At 39.2% G+C, this 18,029-nt stretch overlaps 1 protein-coding gene across 3 annotated transcripts in view; it reads left to right on the top strand.

Moving 5' to 3' along the window:
• The window catches only part of gria3b (glutamate receptor, ionotropic, AMPA 3b), a 158,445-nt gene that overhangs the window by 115,502 nt on the left and 24,914 nt on the right, over window positions 1-18,029 (top strand). For all 3 annotated transcript variants that reach the window (XM_082178297.1, XM_082178296.1, XM_082178298.1), the window contains exons 10-12: window positions 915-1,121; window positions 5,422-5,795; window positions 9,308-9,506. In XM_082178297.1, coding sequence (XP_082034423.1) covers window positions 915-1,121; window positions 5,422-5,795; window positions 9,308-9,506 — 780 coding nt within the window. The remainder of the gene's footprint in view (window positions 1-914; window positions 1,122-5,421; window positions 5,796-9,307; window positions 9,507-18,029) is intronic.

Genomic DNA, 18,029 nt, shown 5'->3' with positions numbered 1-18,029 from the left:
TGTGTGTGTGTGTGTGTGTGTGTGTGTGTGTGTGTGTGTGTGTGTGTGTGTGTGTGTGTGTGTGTGTGTGTGTGTGTGTGTGTGTGTGTGTGTGTGTGTGTGAAAGAGAGAAGCAGAATCGAACCTACTTTTATTTGTCTCCAATGCTCTTCGTGGTCTCAGACCTCGTTTACACCTGATATCATCCATCTCAAAGGTTTTGATCCCAAGACCAAGATCAAAACTAAACCTCTCAAAGCACAAACCCAAACCAAGACCCAGCCACCTAAGAACACGGCTGCCAATTGTCAATGAACCAAAACAGAAAAAAGGTGAATTTCTAACACTGTGCCACTGTATATAGTCAGTCAAGGCCATGAACTTCTTGCAACTTTTCTGTAGCTACTTTAAAAGCTACCGTGCCAACTTAAGAGTTATATAATTGTTACCTATAATGATTACACTGGAACTCAGACAGCCACAAGTCAAGTCCCAGATCATGACCAAGGCAGAATGTATGTAATTTCTTGAGATCTCAAGACCAAGAGTGCAAGATCCAGACTTTAACTCTTAGACTCTACACCAGGTGTAGACAACCATTCGTCTCAGTTGACCACTCGTGATTGGATCACCTGAGACAGATGTTAATATCAGGTGTAAAGAGGGCCTTAGAAGGAGCTGGGCGATAAGCTTTCTGACTACGGCCACATGTGGATCAATGTCCCGCAATTCCCTGTCTGCTGCTTCTGTCGTTCCTCTTGTATGTGTTCCAGTTTGGTGGATTATGTGTGTGAGAGAATGGGTGGGTATGAATATCCCAGCATGCCTGCATGGCTGTGACTGATAAGCTGTCGGTGGGCTCTGGTGCCTGTGACACCAGACAATGAAAGCAATATGCAAAGATGGTAATAAATGAGTGTGTGTTTGATTAACAGGAAGCACCATATGTGATGTACAAGAAAAACCACATGCATCTGGAAGGCAATGACAAGTATGAGGGCTACTGTGTCGATTTAGCTTCTGAGATTGCCAAACATGTTGGGATTAAGTACAGACTGTCCATAGTCATGGACGGAAAGTATGGCGCCCGAGACCCTGAGACCAAGACTTGGAACGGGATGGTGGGTGAACTAGTCTATGGGGTGAGTAGTGGATCTCGCAGTGAAACACTAACCCTTCCTTCTGCATGTGTCTCTTGTATTCATGAACCTTGCATAAATGATATAGAGAAATTGCTGTCAAATAAGGCGTTGGAAGAAGTGAATTGCCTTTTTGTCTTCCGTTCATGGGAAAGAGCGTGGGGAAACTGACTGGAAATGTCTGGGTGTCATTCAACTATAACTGCAGCCAGACAGTGCGGGTGGCGACATTGTGTCTTAAACATGTTCCTTCCCAGCATGCACTGCTTTGATTTCCTCTCTATGCTGTTGGATCTCAAAGGCACCTTTCACAGTGTGCCCAGGCAGCCCGCCATTTTTGCATTTGTCAAAGCGCCCCCCTGCTATAAATGGAGGAAAACCCAGAGAAATCACTTCCAATTCCCCGAGCCGACATTCAAGAATGAAGACCATATACAAAATGCATGAGGGTTAGGCTACCTCATCTGTTCAATTTCCTTACCATCAGCCAGAGAGATTGCCTGGTTTTGATGTGCTAACGTTGGAAATTAGACTCAAATTATTCTCAAAATAAAAAAATTGCATGTGGAGATAAAACGAAAAAATATCACCACCAAGGAACCATTGAGCATAGTAGTGGCCCCCTTTCAGCTCAGATAGTCATGACTGACGTTTCTCAGCCACGTTTGACCTTTTGACAAATATATTTATCTGATTTTGCAAGTCTTTCAAAGGTTATCTCACAGAATGGCCTTTCAATATATAGTCATCAATGCTAAGCTTTTTCATAATAGCTTGTAGTGTAGCGAAAGCGTATAGCTTGACTGTAGTTTAACTGCTTTTAGATTAGCTTGGGAAGCTACACTTTCAAAATAACTTCCCCAACACTGATTGATACTATAATCATGTAATCAAATTATAATCATATGATCCACTCCTGTCATCTCTTGACTCAAAGTTTTCAGACAGTATTGACAGCTCCGTGCTTTTATAAGGCGAATGTAGGAAGCATTCGTGAATTTGTTTTCCGTTACTTGCCATAAGCAGATTAAAAAAACGAAATGAATCCTCTTGGATTCTTCTAAATGAAATAAGTGGATTAGTTGACATGGAAGTGTTATTTCATCTCTTTTTTTTCTTTCTTTCATGTTTTATCAACAGGTCTGCTTTTAATCTCAATTGGATTTACCTGTGCAAGTTTGTGCAATACATAGCTAATTTCAAAGCTAGAAAGATCACACGCGATTATTTATCTAGCGTGCGGTAGACGTTGAGAGTTTTGAGGCATATTTCTTCCTCGCTGATAAATCACTTCTGGTAGACTCTTAATTAGCTATTTATATGCAAATGATTATATGATTTATTGAGACAGTACACCGGAGTTCCATTCACTACAACCACAAGATAAAAGGATATTAATATTTGTAGAGGCTTTTATAACCAGCGTTCACCTGCAGAGTTTCCGTGACCTTATACTTCCTGATTGCATAACTAATGTCCTCCTGGCTGAGGACACATGTGAGATCAAATCTTGCACTGCCTTTTTATTATACGCTCGTGCTAGAGTGCCTCTGAGGATTATGGGAAGTGGAAAGCGGCTGTTCCTCATATCTGCAGCTCTCACAGCAACATTATGTGAAGCATGAGAAGGGAAGCGTCGAAAAAAGATTTTCCAACAAAGTCTCCTGCTTGTTCCGATTACGCTCTGTCTGTGGCCTGATACAGCAGTGTAGGGGTCACAGAAATTAGCAAGACTCTTGCTATCTAGTCAAGTGAACGCTCAGCTGTCACTTCTGCGCTACACGCTCTAAAGCCTGTTCTGTTGTGCCTCGCGTGTGCTTCTCTGAGGCAGTGAAAGTCCTTTTCCTGGTTTCCTTCCAAACACCAAGGCCTGAGAAAACACAAAATGTCCGCCTTTCTAGCTCTAGATGTAATGTTCAGTGGCAGATATGATTGATTTATCCAAATGTTGATAGAATGTTCCCGGTTCAACACAGTGTGGACAACATCTGGTTACTTACTGAAAATAATTGAATCTGTCCTGTCTCTCAGTTTGTAAAAACAAAAGATGGTGCTTATAAAGTAATGCACGAATCACTGTTCGCGCCGTATCATCTCTTTATGGATTTGTCTCTGCAAATGATATCCAATTTTTCCAAAATCATGTGATAATTATAGGAACATTGAAACCTTGGCATGATACGTGCAAAGATACAGCCAACTTCACCAACAGGAATTACCGGACTTTTATATGTCTACGCATGATTTAATCATGTACATCAGTTTAGCATGCTAAATGCTAAATAGTCATTTCTTGTTGAGGAAAGCTACAAATAACATATTCTTGTTGTACCCGCTCTCAACCTAAGCAAAAGCTCCACACTTCAGCATAATGGTGAAAATATATTCTATTAAATGATAAAATATATACTGCTATATTATTATATTAAACGGTTATATATCTTGACATTAGTCTCATCTTGCTCAAAAAACCCCAGTTTCAGTTAATACCAAAAAAGATATTCATGTAGTCCCCCCAAAATATAGATCAATTAATCCTGCATTTTACAAATATAAGTGGATTGCACTCAATGAAATTAAGCCGTCACAAAATGATGGATAATTGTTTTACATAAGCTTTTTTTTTCTTATTAATAAAAAAAAGGAAAAATTCATTCTACCTCAAAAAGCTCAAATTATGCACATTTTAGGGCAAAACTGATCAAATTGTTTTAACAAACAAAAAAAAAGTCTGTGTATAAATCCACCTGAATGCCTTGCCCCTTAATACTTCCATTGTATATTCCATTGTATAGTACTTCTATTGTATATTGAGGGTCCCACACCATCAGCACCCAACACAGATCGAAGGCATTAAGCATAACTTTTTTGTTCAGTGAAATGAATGAACTATATTGTGATGGACGATCTGTCCCGCGTTTCCCCCGACTGTGGCCTGAGACTCTGAGATAGACTCCAGCGCGCCCCTGGCCTACAGAGGATCCCTGTTTTGGAGAATGGATGGATCTACTATATTTTGTTTCAAAATATTTAGTCTTTAATATTTTGTATTTTGAGCGTATTTCATGGTGCTAGACAATTCAAATTCACCTCTCAATTATGCACCATTTATTTCTATATAAAATAATACAATAATGAGAAAATATTTCATGTTAGTATTATTCTCAAGTGATACAGTGTTTAAGTAAAAAATTAGTTGAGCAAAGGTATTTAAAATCCAATTCATGGAAGGCAGATTGGTGCCATCTGGTGGGAGAAATAAAGAAAATCCTATGTAATACCATGGTGTAGCCACTAGATGCCTGTATAGCCTTGTGTATAAACAAATGTGGGACGTGTGGTCCCTATTAGCTCATAAGAGTATTTTCAGACATAATTACTTGCAATTGGAAATAGTTTTGCAATTGGACACATATTTAGACATTATCAAATGCTACTTCGTCCATAGTGACTGATTTGTAGATTGTACCCCCCAAAAAAATTGCTCTGTACTTTAGAATTTTTCCGGTTTTAATTTTTGTCCATGAACATCACAAATGTGACCATCTTAAGACTATCCTTTTCTAAAGATTTTCAGAAAAATGACCAAGTTTCGAAAAAACGTTTCGATCTAAAATGATGGTTAAATGATCTTTTATATTGCTGTTATTGTGGTTCTTGTTTTTACAAACTGAGGTTTGTCAGTGGTAACCAACAGCAAGTCACCAAAGTTGTTGTGCTGAAACCGGAATATTCCATTAGCTCTTTCCCCGTCAGCGTTTTTTTAAAAGTTGCCAGCCTGTGCCAGCATTTTTGATCATTTTCACAAAACTTACTTGGCCCCTAGAATATTTTGAATGTATGAAAATGCAATAAATCAAAAGAAAGAACAAAGCCTTTGCTTTAAAAAAAAAAATTGTATTCTAGGCTAGCTTCATGCATTCATTTTCTTATCAACACTTGAATGTGGGGAATTTTCATAAAAAAAGCAACATTTTGAACAAAAAGCTGAGAAAATCATGTCTACGACGTGCATAAGGAATGCTTTTAGCGCTTGTATCTGCTACTTTTTTTTGCCCGTGTTTTAGTCTGGAAATTCTCTACCCTTTCAGAAGTTAGGTAACAGCGCCACCCACCGTATAAATTCAGTCAATGGCGGGGAAAGAGTTATGACCCTTTGCAGTAAACAGCTTGAAGTGAATTTGCATCTGAGAAATGAATACCTTGCTAACATCTGTAAATATACAGTAATATTGCATTGCTTGTTCATTGCACTGGCGCATGTTCTGCACTAACACGTTTTGTTCATGTCCCCGTTTTCCAGAGAGCAGATATAGCCGTTGCACCGTTAACAATCACGCTTGTGCGAGAGGAAGTCATTGACTTTTCTAAGCCCTTCATGAGTTTGGGCATCTCCATTATGATCAAGAAACCCCAGAAGTCCAAGCCGGGGGTGTTCTCCTTTCTGGACCCTCTAGCATACGAGATCTGGATGTGTATCGTGTTCGCCTACATCGGCGTCAGTGTGGTGCTGTTCCTCGTGAGCCGCTTTAGCCCCTACGAGTGGCACCTGGATGAGACTGATGAAGCCAAAGACCCCCAGACCCCTCCAGACCCGCCTAATGACTTTGGGATTTTTAACAGCCTGTGGTTCTCTCTTGGGGCCTTCATGCAGCAGGGCTGTGATATCTCACCAAGGTTGGTGCCTCCTCCTGTCACTTTATAGTCAGAAAAACGGTGTCCACCCAGTCATGATGGGGGAAAACGTAGCATGATATGGGCTTGAGGAATGGGCCACACCTGGGTTTGTTCATGGTTTCCATGTTGGCATTGTCTGAATTGGCCGCAGTATCGGCCATAAATGGCTTTGTCCCAGTATGGGCTAATTCAGTTTGCACAGTTCAATGAACAGACAATCGTTTAATGAACAGACACTTTATCACTGGTTTAGATACAATTGGGTCCTGACTGAAAAACATCCCAGATTTTCAATACGACATCGGACCAGATTGGAAATCTGGGATTTTCTTATTCATCAATCACAAGACTATGGGAATTCATTAGTCAAAATATGTGATAACGGTAACACTTTACAGTAAGGTTCATTAGTTAACATGTACTAAGAATGAGCAATAGTTATTCAGCACTTATTAATCTTAGTTAATATTAATTTCAACATTTACTAATACATTAAAATCAAACGTTGCATTTGTTAACATTAGTTAATGCACTGTGAACTAACATGAACAAACAATGAACAGCTGTATTTTTTAGGAACTAACATTAATAAAGATTAATTAATACTGTATTTTCTATTTTATTTTTATTTTATTTAGCAGGGACAATGCAGAAACATTGCTACAGTTTCAAGCAGCCGATGCTCCACATACAGGCTTCTAGTCCCTGGTTAGGCTTTTTTTTTTTTTACGATATTAAAACAATAACAAACAAAAAATAATAATAAATAACAATAATAAAAGAAAGACCATCAGTGTTCTCAAACCTGCTTTTGTTTGTACCACTTTTTAGATTTCTTTGAAAAAATTTCAACTCATTGTCAGTTCATGTTAGTTAATACATTAACTAGTGTTAACTAATAAACCATATTGTAAAGTGTTACCGTGATAACTCATGCACATACCATGGTACATGAATGTGGTGATTCAGTAGCATGTCATTCAGTAACTGTATATCAATGATACAAGCTCCACAATACGTTTCTGTAAGGGACTTTTCCGACAAAGCACATTAAACACATTACAGCTCTAATTCCGAGGCTAATTCCAGTATTTCACGTTTGAAAGAATATGCAGACACAGCTCTAGTTTTAATTTGTTCTTTTGTAAAGGATTAGCTGAGCAACATATTCTCATTTGGCTCTTTCTATGAATTTCTCATTTTTTTGTTTGAGAAGTCCTACTGCAGCACTTTGTAGGCATCTGTGACGGAGATGTATGATTATTCACATTGTTCCTCCGTTTAACAGCAGGAAGTTGATTAATAATGACTCCGTTGTGCAGCTCGCTGTCATAGATCATTTTTCAGAGTCCCTTATATTCCCCACTGCCGGCTGCCAATTGAGTATTCAATAATAATAAAAAAGATTCATAAATTTTACAATATCAGATATTATACAAGATATTCAAAATATCTCGATAAATAACATACAGAAGACATATTTGCTGTGACATAAGATGGCACATTAATTGATTGAAATTTGAATTTTGTATCATTTTAAGTTGAAGTGACTCGAGGTGAAGGCCAAGTATAGTAATCCATACTCGGAATCTGAATTTCATATAAAGGCAATAACATCTAATATTACACTATCATACTGATTCTAAAACTACACTAATGTTTAGTTTTTGCTCTAGATAGATTTTAATTTTCTTTTCCCATCAGTGCAATCCTGCCTGTGGCCTTTAACCAGCATTTGGCCCTGAACACTAGTTATGTGGAAGACTATACAGCATTGATTGGTTATTACATCTTACATGACTGTATTGCTGCAGACTAGTTTTCAAATGGCTCTACAGTGTTATTAAAAGTCGTGCTAATTCAATAATTATATTACATAAGTCCACTAGAGTTTCTACTTGTGTGTGTATTTCACAAGCCTGCATGGTTGCGAGTGAATACAGTCTTCTAAAGGCCACTGCCCTACATTCAGCCCAAGGCAAGAAAACGTCCACACTTACATCTGAATATATTGCATTTGCAAAAATTGCTTCTCCATGTAGCTAAATAGAAGCTCAGGATGCAAGTCGTGTTGCTAAACGAAGTGGATGAACGTAGAACAAATACAGCAGAAGTGCTGGACTACAGGTGAGGAGTAAAACGTCAAGATGATTTGATAGTGCAGAATAGAGATGATCAACCACTTGTACAAATAATGAGACACAACGCTTTGACAGTGCAATCTCGTCCTCTATGATAACCAAATTCAACAAAAACATTTTACATTGATTTGTAACAAATTTCCTAATCTAATGTTTTTCTTAGGCTTAAAGGGATAGTTACTCAAAAAACGATCATTCGTTCATCATGTATTCACCCCTCATGTCGTTCCAAACCCATACGACTTTGGTTGATCTTCAGATGAAGACATTTCAATGAAGAGATTGAGAGATTTCTATTCCTCCATTTAAAGTCCAGTTAACCAAAATTGAAAAGATCCGAAAAGCTCATAAAGGCACCGGTAAACGAACCCATGTGAATCGAGCTCTTTAATCCAAGGCTTCTGAGAGACACTATCACTTTACATGAACAGATTTAATGTAGGCTTTTATTTACATCTAAACAATGATCAACACACATACATATGCATTTAGTAAACACAGAAGCTTTTGTGTGCGCGCGTGTGTGTATGCATGTGTCACTCACTAGAACAAACCTGGTTGCTATCCATGTTTACCATATATGATGGACTCAATGAATGTGCATTTAGATGTGAATAAAAGCCTAACTACATTTTTGGAAATTCTAAGTTTTGGTTACCTATACTTTCAATGGAGGCACAGAAACCTCTCAGGTTTCATAAAAAAATGTATTAATGTGTGTTTTGAAGATTAACCAAAGTCTTATGGGTTTGGAATGACATGAGGGTGAGACAATGATGACGACAGATTTTTTTGGGTGAACTATACCTTTAACTTGGGCTAGGCTTCAATCACCAGTACAAGAAAATGCCAAATAGTTTAATCTGTGTATGATGTGTTCCAACATCTTTGTTGATCCTGGAACAACATTCCAATCAACCAATCAGATTTGAGGGACAAGATTACAGTTTATGTCAAGTTTAGGTTTAAAACCAGGGTTAGGTGCTTCTACATCAGTGTTATTCACTGTTAATCATTTCAGTCTGATTTTAGGAGAAGTTATGGGTAGGGTTGGGTTTAGGGGTAGGGATAGTGTTTATTTTCATACAGGAATGTTGTTCCAGGATCAACAAAATATGTCTTACTTGGCAAAATCAAGGTGACCGTTTCACTGTACATACAGAAATATATGTGTTTGTGAAGTTGATATATTGATTACAATTGTGTTTGCACATCAGGAAAGTATTCAAAGGCTGAATGTTTGTGCATCAGGAAAGTATTCAAAGGCTGAATGTTTGTGTTTGCGCATCAGGAAAGTATTCAAAGGCTGAATGTTTGTGTTTGCGCATCAGGAAAGTATTCAAAGGCTGAATGTTTGTGTTTGCGCATCAGGTCCTTATCGGGCAGAATAGTGGGAGGCGTCTGGTGGTTCTTCACCCTCATCATAATCTCGTCCTACACGGCTAACCTGGCTGCTTTCCTCACAGTGGAGAGGATGGTCTCTCCCATAGAGAGCGCTGAAGATCTAGCCAAACAAACTGAGATCGCATACGGAACCTTGGACTCAGGATCAACCAAAGAGTTCTTTAGGGTGAGTCTCCTACACTCCTGCACTGATCTTCAGATGATTTAAAACGCATCAAACGTCAATGGTTGTGCAAGCTTTCAGATCAGAGTCCATCCTTTAGTTGCCGCTGTGTTTTCTGAGTTACAGTAATCACAAAGAACTCAAAGAAAAAAGATTTCCATTTGTAGTGGCTCAGTCTTTGCCAAACATTTCTTTCTTTTAATTATTATTTACATGTTTGTTTTTACTCACATCCCAGCATGACAGTTGAATTGCATACAGAGGCACCAAAAATGATTTAGACACACTTAGGCCACATTTAACATTTCTAAATGTCATTGCATTAGATGAAATAACAAACTAAGTGACGATTATTTTAAAGACTGATTGTACAAGCACAATTTACAAGCAAAACATTTCCCCCAAATAAATGTGTTTTTGTGAATTTGAGACAGTAGTGCACTCACACATTTCTCTGTAGTGCTTTTGTGTACAAAATTTTGATTAAAACGTTCAAGAGTTCAATTTAAGAGTCATTAACCTGCATTAAACATGCAGGGGTTGAACTTCATAAAGACCTCCTTCATTCCTGAGAGTCGGTACTTTTGCAGACTTTGTATTAGCGGGTTGAGGGTAAATATCTACTTCATCCAGCACTCATTTGGATCCTGTTGTTTTACGGCATGAGAAACCACTCCAGACAAATCCGAGTGAGTGGTTCGAATGATTCACACTGAATCACAAACTGACTGAGACTTTGCTAACCAACTCAATTCATTGCAAGGAAGTGATTCATTCACGAAATGGACATCACTATTTTTTTATTAGAACATTAGAACATTAGAACATTTATCAGAACATTTTCAACATAATTGTTGAAGTAGTGCAAGGTAATTGTAGTGTTTGCCAGTGGTACCTTGCTAATTAATTTCTATTTAAAGTTACATGATTTTAGCAACGCTACAGCTCAACACTGCTGTTTATCTCAGTGCAGCTGCTTGGCATTTTCACACTTTTAAGGGCCCTCAAAAACTCACTTGCCATAATATAATGATATATTTGGCAATTGTGGCATCACCAGAGGTCGTGTATTAGATGGGAGGTACGTCCCAGCAAGGTGGTTGGCAGCCTTCCACCTAAACTACAACTCCCAGAATCCCATGCGTTGAGGCCAGTTACAAGATGGCCGACAATAGAGAACTACAATCCCCAAACTGGCACTTAACCAGGGGCTACTGTAAGTGCTGCCAATGTTGGAGACACCATGCCTGGTGAAAAGAGACTGGCGGCATTCAAAATCGCAAACTTCCCAACTATACAGTAGGCAAAAAAAAAGTATGTGACAAATGAAGGATGTCCGAATTCACAAGAGTTGGCAAAATGTACCCGGATGACCTACTACTTCTGGTGAGATTCTGAAGTGTGCATCTGATGGACACTTTACTATCCCATGAGGCCACGAGAGAGGATTTCTGAATGGCGGTGAAATGACGCAACTGACGCTGTAGGTCATGGTTCATGTAGTACATCCAGATTACATTCATACTACACACATTCATACTATATAGACCATGTTTTTTTAGCAGTCATTGAAGTAATTACTTAATTACAAAATAAGTACCTACTCGAGACATTGTGTGATTTCAGAGGCAGCCACTCTTCTCAGTTGAAGAGCATATTTTTTTGCACTTTGAAGGCCGTTGGAGCGTATAACTTTTGTAGAACTGCAAAACAATTAGAAATAGCCCTCCTTTTTTGTTTTGATTTATGTGAACCAATTATAATGACCTATCTGAGAGAAGCTGATCTGGCTGAGTCGCCACACAAAGATCCTCAACCTCACAAATGACCACACCATCAACAGAGAAAGCAGGGTCTACACTATCTAGACTATGCTAAACACCCAAACCTTGACTTACTGGCTAGGTTACCTGTGTGAATTTTAGGGGAAACTTATTTCAAACATCTACCTAAAAAACCCAGGCTCACTGGAAAAACATTCCTCTACCTACATTTTTGCAAAACTCAAAAAACGTACCTATTCATACATTTTGACATTTCCAAATCGGCACCATGTGCAAGACATACTACTGTAGTAAACTTGCTGGGTAGCTCACCTGGTACAGCAGTGCACTAGAGATGTGGAGCACTCAGGTACGAGTCCCATGAACAAGAGTCACAATAGAATCTAAAATGCTGGAATGTCATGTTTCCTTCAGCAATTGTGTTATCACATGTTTTCTTTTGTTGTTTTAAGTTGTTTTAAACCTGTATGAATTTCTTTCTTCTGCTGAACACAAAAGAAGATATTTTGAAGAATGTCGGTAACCAAACAGTTGGACCTCATTGACTTCAATTGTATATATTTTTTCCTACTTTACTTCCTAAAACGGTTTGATTTCCTACATTCTTCAAAATATCTTCTTTTGTGTTCAGAAGAAAGAAATTCATACAGGTTTGAAACAACTTGAGGGAGTAAATGATGACAGAATTTAATTTTTAAGTGAACTATTCCTTTAACACTATTGGTTATGTTTAGGGTCGGGTTTAGTATAGGTGGTGCATTATTTTCTAACATGATACAGCATTGACTTTTTGGCACCACTCACCGAACATTTAATTTCTGAGCTGCCATGATGCATACAACAACCGATGTAATAAACGCTGCCAGAATCACGTTTATCTGTGCTAGATAAAACTGAACTGTTTTTCCAGTGAGCCTGGTTTATAAATTGACTTGTTAATTGATGAAATGACATTCGTCCATGTTTCATTCTGGATGCTGGTACCTTGGAGTCTCCAAGTTTAGTAATGTAGCTTTACCAGCTTCATTGGTTAAGTAAGCCTGGATCATGGAAATTCATTACAGCAGGGTGGCCACCTGGAGCTTGTTGTTGGAGGAAAAACAAAGAGGAACATTAGCTCTGCCAAGAGCTGCAACCATTTCTTTCCCACACCTGCTTGTTAGGGAAATTCTTCTCTTTTAGCTAACAAAGTCAGTTAGGTCTGCGTTATACAGCCCTTTTTGATGAAGCAGTCATTTAGTCAATGGAGATGATTGCTGAACAACCTTGAGTTAGCCTGAGCTGTCAGACTGAAGCCAGGCGTCTCTGTAGTCTAATCAAATCCCACATATAGCCATAGAGGTCAGCTCAAAAACCCTAATTAGTGGCTTTACCTGGGCCTACAAATTGTGCATAATGAAAAGCAGCCCAGAGGGTCAAAAAGTACACTTGAAAGATATTGAGAATAAAGTAAGCAATATATCCATGAGCACATCGAGACTGACATTGCAATTAGGGCTGAAATTAACTATCTGAGTGATACTGTAATACTTAAACCGCTCACTCTACACACACATCCGTCGGGAGGAATGTTTACCACCCCGTCGGTTGCAGGTTTGTTTGGCGGTGTGTGTTTGATGTCATTAAAGGTTTGCAAGTTGACAACCAAGGGGTTTTGGGATCTCAAATATTCTATATAATGAGTGTCCTAGTTACACTCTGCAGCTCTCAGATTTCCAGTGACATGTGTGAACGCCTATTCCAAGGGACTTTTAATTAAGATTACAGAGACCTGACAGGGAAAAAAATCTCCTGATTAATGGAGATTCAAGCTCTATTTTAGATCTGTTTTCAGGAAACACATTCCTGTTTAATTAGAGCCATACGGCACAGAACAGCTGGATGTTTCAAATCATCCGCAACATTTGGAGCGAGACATATGTCATCATCTTTGACACATCCCCCAAGTTTATTATTTCCTTTCCAAATATGCATATATTTACTTAATTTATTTGGTTGGTTCACTCAACATTTCCAATTAAAGTTGTCAGTGAATAATGGTGTTTTGAGCTCTACTCGGCACTCGGAGAACCAACTGCACAATTTGTCAATATTAACGTACTGATACATGTATTATAAAGACTAGGTTTGTAGAAATCCATTGATGTAATGCAATAACTTGTGGAACTTAATAATTGATTAGAATTACTATAATAATGTGTTAATTTCATATAGAATAAAATCTAAAATTCTAGACCTTTTTTCACTTTTAAATCCACCGATTCCACATATCATTTATCTTTTCCTAGTATATTTGAATCTTTGGCATATTTATGGAAAATAATTATGAACTGTACATGCGTTTGTTACCTTTAAACATATATGAATGTAAAAAGGGATTTATTCAAGCTATAGGGCCCTATTTTAACGATCTAAGCGCATGGTCTAAAGCGCAGGGCGCTTGCGTGTCCAAATACACTTTTGCTAGTTTAACGATGGGAAAAATGGTCGGCACATGGTCTAAAAGGGTTGTCCCTATTCTATTAATGAGTAATGGGTGTGTTTTGGGATTTACGTGCGTTAAACCAATCAGAGTCTCATCTCCCATTCCCTTAAATGCCAGTTGCGCTCGCGCCATGGCAGATTCGCTATTAACATGACGGAATTTGACAGTGGAAAGACCGAAGCCGTCTCCAGAGCGCAAACGGATCCGCTCGTGCGTGAGGTAAAAGTGCGCAAGCAGACCATCTACGGGACAAGCCGGATTCCACCATATCTTTATGTACACAATAATAATCTTTTACATTGTAATCCTTTTATTTTAAATATTTGCCATGTTTGTGTGCTACTATACGTCCCTGTGTGTTTAATAAGAAGAGTGTACGCACGTTGTGGATCCGCCTATAGGCGCACATTACTAACGCACTCTTTAAATAAAAAAAAATATTGCGCCATTGACTTTAGACCAGGTTTTAGTTGGTCAATGGCTCAGTCTATTTCTGTTGTCTCAAAATAGCAACACTCCAACAATGCGCCAGAACACACCTCGTTTTCAGACCAGCCCATAGCGCACAAATGGGCGCAAATGCATTTGCCACAACGTGGCGCAGGACGGGTAAAATGATAACTATGTCGGACTGAAACTAGCAAAAAACACTTGCATCGCGCTTGGCGCTGCATTGCGCCGCTGTAAGATAAGGCCCATAGTCTCACATAGCCAGATCTATAAAGTATATAGTCTCAAATCTACACGAGTGCTAGCACGAGCAATAAGCTGCTGTCTGCAGTTCACTTAACGGGCACTGGTGTCACTAATAACAAGGGTTTCTTTACTCTACATACTGCCCCTTTAACAGAACAGCACTCAAATACTACAGGCTTATCTTATCGAGTATGGATGGTCGAGTCACATTAAACTGAAAGCTGTCTCCCTGAAGAGATGAAATATTACATTTATTAAAAGCAGATATGGTGCATGAACTCTTTTTTAATATTTAAAACCATCACTGTGCCTCTGGCCCTGAGGAATCTGTAATGATTGAGAGAGTTGGTTCAGGTTATTCCTGCGCTGAGCTGGCTGATACTGTTAAAATGCCATTCTTCATTGACAGTTTTTAGAGCAATGGAGAGATTGTCAAAATCTCAAACAGCGAAGTGTCATTCAGTTTGTCTTACTGACAATGGAGATGATTTTTTTTGACATTGATATATATTTTTTCTCCTCTAAAACACAAACAGTTTAATTGAAAGTGTGCAGGCGGTGAGATGCGGTTGTGGATAGCATGTAATCCTTGATCAATATCTTCTCAAGGTGCTCACATCGGTTTCTCACATAAAGAAAAGCAGCTGACTCACTCAGGAGATGCCTTCGCCTCACCACATTCAACACTCAAATACACAGAATTTCAATTGATGACACTTTATTTTGATTGTTCACTTTAGGCATTCTACTAACTAAAAGGAACTGTGCAACTACATGTCAACTAGCAGTCATTAGAGTATTAGTAGACTGTCTGCCTAATATCTGCTAACACTCCCCAGCAGACATTCTACTATCCCGAACCCTAACCCATAACCCTAACTTTACACTCTATTAACAGTCTAATGGGAGTTAGTTGACATGTAGTTGCAAAGTTACGTATAGTTAGTAGAGTGTTTTTAAAGTAGACAATCGAAATAAAGTGAAACCCCTCATTTTGTGATGACTACAGTATTATTTCACTTGTGTAATACTATCATAATAAAGGTGTAATACTACTACTTTTCTGCTTTATCTGTTAAACAAGCTGTGTAAAAAAAGAGTGTTTTCTTTGTCACACAGTGTTAATCTAGACATTTAGGTCATTGATTTCCCAAGGGCACACAAACAGAGAATGCAATGACATTTTTGGACATGCTACCATGCCATTACTGTTGAGAGGGGGAAAAAAGGGACTAGGTAACACTTTATAATGAGTACACAGCAACAAAGCACTTCAAAATAATATGCAAACTTTAGTTAACTCATAGTTTATCAGTTGTAACTGCAAAATTGTTAATACATTAATAGGCTATACAACTAGTGAGTTCTGTGTTCATTGTCACTAATAAACAAATGATTTTTGTTTAATTAGCTCAGATGTAAAGAGTTATATATTTAACATACCTTATTTTAAAACAGTAAAATGCTTTCACTTCAAATTAAGTGCTTTAAACCTACGTTTATTAGACAATTAATAGTAAGTAGGGGGTTGACGATACACTTATAGCTCACGAGACGAGATAATATATTTAAACAATATTTTTTTAAGAAATCTTCAACGAAGACATATATGAATGGACTTTTTTTTTTTTTTACTCTACTTAAAGTCACAAAATGCAAAACAATGCAGGTGCATTTTAATATGTTTTAACTAATCTAAGGCTGTATTATTTTGGTAATTGAGTAATTGTTTGATTATTTTTATGATTAATCAAGTAATCGGATATTTTTTCGTGCTAATAAAAATGAAACCAAAGTGAACAATAATCGGTCCGGAGAAGTGCAAGGTGGAGACCCAGGCAGAGCAGAGAAGACGAAGACCCAGGGTGACACAAAAGGCCTGGAGGGCCAAGGCGGAGTAGCAGGCTTGCGGGACTGAGGTGAAGACGGGCCTGGCTGGGAGTGAGGACATTGGCAAAACCGGAGGGAAGGAGGAGCCTGGTGGAGCTATGGTGGAGCCGAGGGAGCGTAGAGCCAAGGTGGAGCCGATGAGTCGGAGTGCCGAGGTGGAGTCCAGGGCTCGGAGACTCAAGGTGAAGCCAAATGATCGACACAGCAGGGCAGAGCTGGAGACCTGAAAGCCCAAGGTGGATCCGAGCAGCTGGCCGGAGCCACTGAAGGAGGAGCCGAGGGGCTGAAGGGAGTCAGCGGAGTCAGGCCGAGGAACTGAACAACATTATCAGAGGAGGAGGGAGTGTGAGGCTGAGCTGGACCAGCTGCGACGAAGGAGACTTGAAACAGGGCGAGATCCGTGGTGATGATGGCGACTTGAGGCTGGGCAGGACCAGCAGGGATTGGAGAATTTAGGGAAGGACATCATCCAAATCATCATACCACTCCTTGTGGACCAGGCACAGCACACACCAGTGGCGGGAGTGTGGGCTGTACTCCATTCCATGCCCTCAACACCACTAATGCACCCTCTGGGATGGATAATGATGAGTCCATGATAGGCTCAGGCTCTGGGACAAAAATGACATCTGCCATTTGATCTAGCCCTGGCTCCGTGGAGGACATAGGCTCTGAGTCAGCGGTGGACTCTAGCTGATGGACCGTGGTGTGCGTGGCTGAAGGCTGGCTGGGCTCTGGAGGAATAGGGATGGACTAAGGAGGAGTGAAGAGCTGGTGGGGTCACTGGAACGAGGATGGATGATGGCAGATGGTGGACATGGGCTGGGGAGGTTGCAGCTGAGTGGTGATGTCCTCTTTTATCTTGCTGACAGACAGCCACAGCACATAATCCATGTATTGTGCCAGCATGCATGTGGTAGCACCTACTGGTAGCAGTTGGAAAAAGTGGTCATTCAGCCCAATCCAGAAGCAGGTTGTTAAGGTGCCTTCGCTCCTGGTCACCAGGTGGCTGACCTTGAGGAACTCCTCTATGTATCTAGTCAAGGGATCTTTTGCAAGGCTGAGGATAATGTTTTGGGTGAGTGAGTGGATAGCTTCTAGCTCCACATTCTTATCGGCCGGTTCTTCTGAAGAATCAACACACGAAGATTTAAAAAAAAAATTTAAAATTATTTAAATAAACTAAACTTACAGGTGATTGCTGGAGAATAAATAGTAGGAACACAGGAAAAACACAAACCACACTAAATGCAAATGTGAACCGACCAGGAGTGACTAAAACATAGGTCTTAAATACACAGGGCTAACAAAGGAAACTGGATGAGACACAGGTGAACGGAATTAATGAGGGAAACCAAATCAGTAACTATGACAACAAATGAGAAGCTAGAACAAAGGGCACAGGAAAAAAAAAAAAAACAGAAAACAAGAAAACATAAACCTAACATAATGTGGGTTATACTTTATATTAGATGGCCTTAACTACTATGCACTTAACCATTAGGTGTAATATACTTACTAATGATGTGCATTTTAATTACATTGAAAGTACTTGCATTTAATAAACAGTTATCCTCGTGCTGTTAACGCTACCCCTGACTGTAACACAACCATTAACCCAAAACCAAACTCTTAACCCCTATAATCCTAACCCTAACCCTAACCCTAGCT

The sequence above is a fragment of the Leuciscus leuciscus genome, assembly GCF_965113295.1.
Source record: "Leuciscus leuciscus genome assembly, chromosome: 8".
Taxonomy (NCBI): Eukaryota; Metazoa; Chordata; class Actinopteri; order Cypriniformes; family Leuciscidae; genus Leuciscus; species Leuciscus leuciscus.
The sequence above is the reverse complement of the archived record's forward strand: the minus strand, read 5'-3'. Positions and strand labels throughout refer to the sequence as shown.